Source organism: Sinocyclocheilus anshuiensis, unplaced genomic scaffold (assembly GCF_001515605.1).
Source record: "Sinocyclocheilus anshuiensis isolate Anshui unplaced genomic scaffold, SAMN03320099.WGS_v1.1 scaffold626, whole genome shotgun sequence".
In the NCBI taxonomy this organism is placed as follows: Eukaryota; Metazoa; Chordata; class Actinopteri; order Cypriniformes; family Cyprinidae; genus Sinocyclocheilus; species Sinocyclocheilus anshuiensis.
Window position 1 is genome coordinate 969024 of NW_015544167.1, and position 9256 is coordinate 978279.

Here is a 9256-nt window from a genome sequence, read left to right on the forward strand (position 1 = left end):
TACTTTTACAGCAGAGTAAAAATACTTCACTACTGTCCGCCTCGGCTAGAGGCATAGCCTCGTCCTGGGTTTGGTCTAGTGGTGTGTCCATCGCAGAAATCTTTGCGGTGGCCGGCTGGGCCTCGCCGTCCACCTTTGCCAGGTTCTATAATCTGGATGTCCCGGCCTTACAAACCCGGATCCTTTCTGCATAGCGGGCATACACCTGCCAAGGGCAGAACCAGTTCTTAGGCTTTGCCTTATTCCTGTATGCTCTTGGCCCTCCCTGAGTGCTGAGGCTGTATGGAGTCTTCTCTGATTACTCAAGGCCGGGCTGACCTCGATGAGTTTGGCCCTCTTGCCTCCTGCAGAGTTTGCCCTGCTGAATACTTGGACCCTCTAAGCCCCCTTGGGTGCTTAAGGCGAGTTAATATTGGTCGTTCTTCTAGCATAGCACGGCTGGATTGTACTGGTTCCCCATAGCATCTTAGCGACGCAGTATGAGTGAAGGGGAATGAGTACTGCGTAACTAGCCATGCTATGTAGCTGCACAACTCAGTGTCGTCGTTTCAGTCAAAGTTACCTGAGGATCCCATGGCGAAATGCCCGTTTATATAGCCAGATGACCCTGCCCATTGTGGCGGGCTCTGGTGGGCTTCGTTGCCATAGACTCGTGCAGCTGCACTGCCAAGCCATTGGTTCGTTTTTAAATACACTGCACAAACCAATGGCCGTGCAGTTACACTGCATTATTGAAAAAAAGGCTTCAGTTATCGGAGAAAAAGGATTTTTCCTCATAGCGATGCAGTACTCGTTCCTGTATCTCAGGGAACTGAGGTTACGTTAGTAACCGAGTACATTCCAGTTGACCTAATTAATGCAGCCTAACAATCCTTTAACTGATTTGAATTATAGAAATGTGATAGTGTGTTATGTGTGAGCCAGGTTATAGAGATGGGAAGGACTATAATGCGATAAGAGCTCGCTGAAGTACTGAAGGAGCTAAACTTTAAAATTAATTAAAAAGATTTTTAAATGTGTACGATGTTAAATAGGGAGCCAGTGCAGAGTTGACAGAACCAGGCTAATATGTCATACTTTCTGGTTCTAGTACGAACTCAGCTGGAGTTGGTTTAAGTGTGCAGAGCAACCACCCAATAAAGCATTACAATAATCTAACCTTGAGGTCATGAACACATGAATTAATGTTTCTGCATTTGACATTGAGAACATAGGTCGTAATTTAGATATATTTTTAAGATGGAAAAATGCAGTTTTACAAATGCTAGAAACGTGGCTTTCAAATGATAGATTGCTATCAAATAGCACACCTAGGTTCCTAACTGATAATGAAGAATTGATAGAGCAGCCATCAAGTGTTTAGACAGTGTTCTTGGTTATTACATGCGGAGGTTTTTGGTCCAATATTAACACCTGTTTTTTTTTTCAGAATTTAGCAGTAGGAAATTACTAGTTGTCCAGTTTTTTTATATCAATCAAATAGAACACCTAGGTTCCTAACTGATAATGAAGAATTGATAGAGCAGCCATCAAGTGTTTAGACAGTGTTCTTGGTTATTACATGCGGAGGTTTTTGGTCCAATATTAACACCTGTTTTTTTTTTCAGAATTTAGCAGTAGGAAATTACTAGTTGTCCAGTTTTTTTATATCAACTATGCATTCCGTTAGTTTTGCAAATCGGTATGCTTCGTCGGGCTGCGAAGAAATATAGAACTGAGTATCATTAGCATAACAGTGAAATTTAACACCATGTTTCCTGATGATATCTCCCAAGGGTAATGTAAAGCGTGAAAAGCAACGGTCCTAGTACTAAACCTTGTGGTACTCCATACTGCATTTGTGATCAATATGATACCTCACCATTCACTGCTACAAATTGATGACGGTCAGATAAGTATGATTTGAACCATGCCAATGCAATTCCACTAATGGCAACATAATTTTCTAGTCCAGTGGTTCCCAAACCTGTCCTGGAGGACCCCCTGCCCTGCACATTTTGTATGTCTCCCTAATCAGACACACCCAATTTAGTTCTTGCAGTCTCTACTAACGAGCTGATGAGTGGAATCAGGTGTGTTAGATAAGGGAGCCATACAAAAGGTGCAGAGCAGGGGGGCCTCCAGGACAGGTTTGGGAACCACTGTTCTAGTCCATTGAAAAGAATGTTGTGGTCAATAGTGTCGAACGCAGCGCTAAGATCCAGTAGTACTAATAGAGAAATGCAACCATGATCGGATGATAAGAGCAGGTCATTTGAAACTCTGATGAGAGCAGTCTCAGTACTATGATACAGTCTAAATCCTGACTGGAAATTCTCACAGATACAATTTTTCTCTAAGAAATATAGTTGTGAGGATACTGCCTTTGAGATCGGTCTGTAAACTAACTCTCTGTAAATAGTAAATGCTGCTTTGAAAAATGCAACTTTCAATATGGCCACTTTATCGAAGGATGCTCCATTTTCTGAATAAAAGAGCCAATCGCTAATCGGTAAGGTCAGTGCATCACTGCAGCTGCCATTAGAGGTCCCGGTTGCTATAAAAACAGTCAGCGTTCTGAGACGTGCACTTAGGACTGCGTATGCGCACTGGCTGGTCTAGCCTGAAAAATAATCTTTTTTTTAAGCTATTGGAGCAAAAGAAACAACATTTATGAGACAGTTGTTGTCAGATTTCATTGGTGATTTCAAATGTGAAATTTAATTGTAAGCTTAGGGAACAGTTTTGGAGAATTTGATGTTTCCCCATTCAAAGCGATAGGAGCTGCACCTGCATGCCCGAGAGGCGTTTCAAAGATGGCCGCCAAGTGAAATGACTTGCCTTAAAGGGACTTTGTTTATACTTAGAGCAAAAAATAAATTTCAAACTCGGGTCCATTGCGTCAAAAGATGCTACTATGCGCTTTACGCCCTACACCACTGAGCCTTTTGTACTACGTGCATCTTTTGTAATGTTGTCTACGCCAACCAGACATTGGTGGGCGGAGCTAGTGTAAATAGCACCTATTCAGTGTAAATAGACACTCTTGATTTATTATTGTTTCAGCCCTGTCAAGTAAGTTGTTGAAACATACTTTTATGGATTTAATCTCATTTAATTTACCAAAGTCTTTGCCTTTGACCTTTGATGTAAACATTAAAATAACCGTAAATTACATCAAATTTTTTTTTCTTTTTATTCTTGAAATGATGGTTATACTTACTTCTCCTGTGTCCTGTTCTTCTGCTATATCCAGAATGGCAGAACGTACATTTGCGTTTCCTTTTTTCATTTTCTTTAATAATATATTGTACCCTATACTCTTGTTATATTCCCTTGGAATCAAATTGTCACAGTTGTGAGGTAGTTCCTAAACGTGCTGTTGAGAGAGTGACTGTAAATTTAATATTGATTATGTAAATTTGGTAAATTGATAATTATTAGCTTCCCCCAGCTGCCACTGCTTAAACGTGCTTGAATTCTACTTCTTGAATTTATACTGCACTTTTCACAAGGCATTCTTACAGTTTCGACAAAATTTATAGCCAGCTACATAACCTTACCTTTATGACATATTTAAATTCTGCAAATTCACAATAAATTTCAGTTTAAGTTTAAAGTTAAAAAAAAAAGGATACATCCTTATCAAATATCTCCAGAACGTCACTGTCCCTAGGCCATTCTTATTGTCGAGCCCTGTCTTCAATTCTTACTTGTATTTTTAGCAAGCTATTGTGTTGTTTTGTGCTTTGTGTTCTTCAGGTGGTCAGCATTATTGAGTCTCGTGCGAGAGCTGTGGACCTCATGACTCACAACTACTATGAGCTTCTGTATGCTTTTCATATCAATCGTCACAACTATAGGAAAGGTAAAACTGATGGTCAGCGTTACAGTGACGTTTCAAGTTTTTTGGGGGAAAGGATTAAATATTAAGTAAAAATAAATCCTCCTGCAGCTTTATTTATTATTGTTTTATTGTTCAAATTAGCAATAAAAGTAATTGTTTTATTCAGGCAGGATTTGGCCATTAAGCCAACAGTAAATTGTTTGTGTGCTTAAGCCGGTACAGTGATGTTTGAGTACGGTATGCGTCTGGGCCGTGAGGTGCGAACTCTGCGTGGTCTCCAGAAGCAGGTGAACTGTTATCTAGCTGCCCTCAGCTGCCTGCGTCTCGTTCATCCGGACTACGCATGGATTGTGCAGCCCTCGTCTGGAGCAGCGGTAAGCATCTGAAACATTTGTAATTGCTTGGATGGAGTGCTCAGTCAGCAGTTAGCTCAGTAAGAATGAAAGTAAATACATGTAGACCTACGTTTGAATATTAGGGGTGTAACAGTACATGTATTTGTCCCGAACTGTCACAGTACTAATGTCATGGTTCGGTTCATGCAGTCAGACGACAAATACAGTCAGTCATAGGCGATCAATCCATAAGGGGGGCGCGCACGGTAATGCACCGCTAACGGTCACAACAGGAAAGAGCAGAAGAGACGATCTATGCACCAAACCCAAAGCAAGAACGGTGAGTTCAGATGGCGCGCAAGGGCTCGAAGAACCGCCTGCTTGTTTTAAATCAGCAGTGTGGGAAAGTTTCAGGTTCTAGAGATGCACTGGTTGACCAGCTATAAATCGGAACCAGTTGTTAGTTTGGTAACACTTTCTATGAAGCCCGTATTTATAATACATTATAAGGGTATTCTTAAGGCATTAGAATGAACGCATAATGCATTATAAAAAACCTTATAATATGTTGTATCATCTCATGAATATTCATAAGAACAGTTTTAATATAATATTTACTTATTTGTGGTTATAGCTTTTAAGAGTATGATGATTTATAACACAATGAACACGTTGCATCCACTTTTACAATGGATTATATTTCTCAGTTATAATGTATTAAAGTCTCATCTTGCCATTTTTCTTATGCTACTTTACTTAAAGCGGTCAAAGACCACTTATAAGTAGTAATAATAATAATAACAACATTTTTTTCTCTCAAACAGCCATAAGATCAGATATCAGATCAGATGAATGTGTAATATGACACATTTGCTTTGAACTATTTTTATTGTAATATCAGTTTGATTATTTTGATGGTACCCTTTAAACAGCTGTTGATAAGTGACTCTGCAACTACATATCAACTAGCGGTCATTAGAGTATTAGTATGTCTGCTACTGTAAATATTTGCTAACACTTTATTTTGATGGTCAACCAACAGATAAACTGACTATAAGTGTCTTTGCAAGTACGTCAACTTATTCTACCATACTAGATTCTACCATTCTTGAGCATACTAATACTCTAATGAGAGTTAGTTGGCATGTAGTTGCAAAGTTGCTTAAAGTCGATTGATTAAGGGGACCATCAAAATAAAAGATAACCATATAGAGCATTGCATTTTTTTCAGTTGGAGTATAAAGCTCACATCAATTAATTAACATTAGCTCCACAGGAAACACTCAAATAACACTCAACATCTAACCACTCACAAGCTGTAGTAAGATACTGTGCAGATCTTAAATAAACAATGTCAAGATATACAGTCCATTATTCTGTAAATGAAGTAGATTTAATATGATGTTCATTGTGTGTTATAAATAATCATACTCTTAAACTTATAACCACAAATACGTAAGTATTATGATGTATTATAACTGTTATGATTATTCATGAGTTGATATAACATATTATAAGTTTTTTTATAATGCATTATGCATTCATTATAATGCCTTAAGAATACACGTATAATGAATTTTAAATACGGGCTTCATAGAAAGTGTTACCGTTAGTTTTATTTTGGCCGATCTCTATTCCAGAATTGCACACTCTCTGCATTGCAATCATTTCCCAAAATGTAATTTGTGTGGAATTTTTATGAAGTCTGAAAGAGGAGAAAATACTGTACCAGGCAGATCAAACTCCCTGTTCGCCATGTTCAAAATATATTATAAGAGAAATATGTGGGGGTTTATATGGATCTCTGAGAGGAACTGACCGTCTTCAGAAATGTTTCGATGGCATTTTCTTTTCCTCTTACCTCCATATAATGCATATTAAAGTCGTGTTTATAAGCGCAGCTGCTTTGTTTACAGCAGTAACCAAGGAAATACTATATGCTGCTTTTCCGCCACATGCTGTCAGAGAGTGAATTTGCATTTTCATTCAGTCCTCCTGCTGTTTTTGTTTTGTGCAGGTGTCAAAAACAACTGCTCATGCTACATGTAGCATTACTGTCTGTTCAAAATAAATAAATAAATAAAATTCCTGTTTTACCGTACTCGTATTTAACCGTGACCCCAAAACCCAGGTACGTGACTTCTGTATACTGTTACACTCCTAATGAATATGTACATACATGAGTTTTAGGACACTTTAGGTCACACATAAAGATGTCTGAATTTCATTACTTTGGATACAAAACATCAAAAGTAAAACCAAGTGGCATCTGTAAAACAAATAATGCTAGAGCTTTTCTCAGAACTAGCATTACAGAGCAACGTTGTCCTGTCAGAATAACTTAGACTTACAAACGCAGTGCAGAAGGCACGTGGCTGTAAAATTAAGGGTGTTTTCAAAAATAATGCCATGAATAGATTTTTTATCAGTTAATGTCTTTAACCTAACTTTAATAAGTACGTTGTATGAGTTTTGTGCACAAGTTTTGTGAAGCATCTAATGTGCCTAAGACTTGCACAGTACTCTGTGTGTATACATCTATAACCTAATTTTGTAACATATATTATAATGTTTATTTTATATATCATGACTTGACTTTTGACTAGTACGAACGACCAGGCACATCACCAAAAAGGAACTATGATGGCGAATTTGCTGCAAATCCAGGTAATTCCTCCCCAAATCACCCTGTAAAATTGTGTGGACTACTCTGTTGTCCCCACCTTTAAAACTTAAACATGATTAAATTGTGTATGCTAGTAGTCATATTTTCATTCAGAACTCAGTATTTTCATTGACAGGTGAAGATCAACACTCGTCTATTAAACATTTTTCTACGTGTCCCCCCACTTGTCTTGATACAAGCACAATCATTGAAGATGATTAAAATTTAATATGGTTATCGCATACCTTTTGCTATTGTGTTGTTTGCTTGCTGCATGCAAAACACATAGCATGACCATTGTATTGTAGTCCATGAATCTGGTTCTTTCTCAAATTGAATCAGTCTAATGAATAAATAACTGAATCAGCCAGCGCAGATGCTGAATGAATGTCTGGTTTCTTACTGTGTACTTGATTCTCTATGGACCACATTATGAAATATTGTATGTTTTACAGTTTTCATTCAAATACTGTATGTATATTTTTTAAACTATTGGCCTAATAATCTGATAATCAGTGCGTTTTTTATATATTAATATCAGCTAAATCTGGTGTTGTTTTTTAAATGCTACACATTTTAAAGTTGTTTGTCATGTGATCACAGTAAGTCAACAGATCGACATTCTTGAGCTGAAAGACTTGGAGAAAGAGTATGTTCTTGCTCGGAGTCGGCTGACATTGGCTCAGCAGGACCCCCCCTCAGCCGCCATTGCAGGTATGGTGGTTTACATGCTTCCTTTTGGAAGACGCTTTTAAATTATTGTTCAATTATGTTGCCTTTATTAATATCAATAGAGCTGTGCAATTAATCGAAATACAGTTTAAATTTCGACCTCCAACTATTATGAAAATCCAATAATCAAGATAAAATGATTATTGTGCCCCATTCCGCCCCCTTTCCAGTGGTGTGCTTTCGCTCCTCCATAAAAGCCCAAACTTCGCATGCAAATCAGTAAAATCATGTAACGTGACTTTCGCAAAATGAGACGTGCTTGATTTATTAAAGTTTATTTGATTTATTTGTGTTTTTAAAAGCATGAAAGAACTTGCACTGTTCCTCAGGAGGTTTTCTGTGCATGCGCACCAACACGGAACAGAACACGGACGTGTAAAGTCAACTTTGCGTGCCTAAACGGTCAAATACACGTATGTGTTTTGTGTCAAAGTGCGGCGCTTGATTATTATTCATGGAAACCCTTGTTGGTTATGTCTTAAGTGAACATAAACATTTGAGAATTAAAATATTTGTGTAACAGTATATTGGATCCTTGCGGCTCTTAAAGTGACAGCAGGCTAATGTTCCTGCTGCCAACTGTGTGCTTAATATTAATCAAACAACAAAAGACAGAGAAAATCACTCACTGCTCATGACTTTTGTAGCTTTGATAAGAAACAAAGGAAGTTTATTCAATTTCTGTACTAGGCAGTTAGCTGGATACTTTAGACTTGCATAAAAAACGTAAAGCACTGATTGTTTCATTTCTTGAAACATCTTTTTTTTATATATTGTATTTGTCTTTTGCTATTTTTTATTGTATTATTAACCATTTAATAATTTTTCAACAATTGAGGACTTTTAAAAAAAAACATTTTTTTACTTGTATGAGTTACCCTAATATTCTGCTGTGGTATTGAGAATTGTGAAATTTCACTGGTATCTAAAATGTAGATGTCCTTATTTACAAAAAATATATATTTGATATATAGCGCTATCTTTAAATAAATTACTCATATAAAGTTTTGGTTATGTGGCCCACTCAAAATCTTGATTACAATATTGACCAAAATAATCGTAATTATAATTTTTGCCATAATCGAGCAGCCCTAATATTTACATTTACATTTGAGCGACTTACAAATGAGGACAATAAAAGCAGTCAAAACTAACAAAAGAGCAACAATATATAAGTGCAAATGACAAATCTCGATTAGCCTAACGCAGTACACGCAGCAAGGTGTATATGTGTATATATATATATATATTGTTGGTACTTGCCGATACCAAGTACCGATACCGATATTTTTATTGCATTTGTACATTTTTTAAATATTGGGTACAGAAACCAAAAGGGTATGTATAATGTTAGTTGGTTAACTTAATTTATCAAACAGATACAGTCAAACCAAAATTTATTCAGACACCTTCAACATTTCTCACCTGTCATCCAGCTTCATGAAATCCTCAACTTCAGTTTTTTTCCCAGACTCGTTCTGAACAATTTTTGGACCCAAATTTCTATAAATTTTACCGGTAGTCCACTGTATGAAGAATTTTTGGGTATGATTTGTCACAGTTTACTTTATTTTGCTATCTGCAATGAAAGGTAGAAGGGAAGTACTGTCTGTCTGTAGTTCTCTAAATGAGTTGGGTTAAGAGTGGGTTTCTTAAGAAGTGGGGTTATACGAGCCTGTTTAAATGTTGAGGGGAAAA

General features: G+C 37.1%; 1 protein-coding gene across 1 annotated transcript in view; it reads left to right on the forward strand.

Moving 5' to 3' along the window:
- Positions 1-9256, forward strand: part of nup160 (nucleoporin 160) — a 70235-nt gene that overhangs the window by 43985 nt on the left and 16994 nt on the right. Inside the window, exons 27-30 of the mRNA XM_016496032.1 lie at positions 3742-3847; positions 4040-4200; positions 6768-6828; positions 7430-7540. Of these exons, the coding sequence (XP_016351518.1) occupies positions 3742-3847; positions 4040-4200; positions 6768-6828; positions 7430-7540 (439 nt within the window). The remainder of the gene's footprint in view (positions 1-3741; positions 3848-4039; positions 4201-6767; positions 6829-7429; positions 7541-9256) is intronic.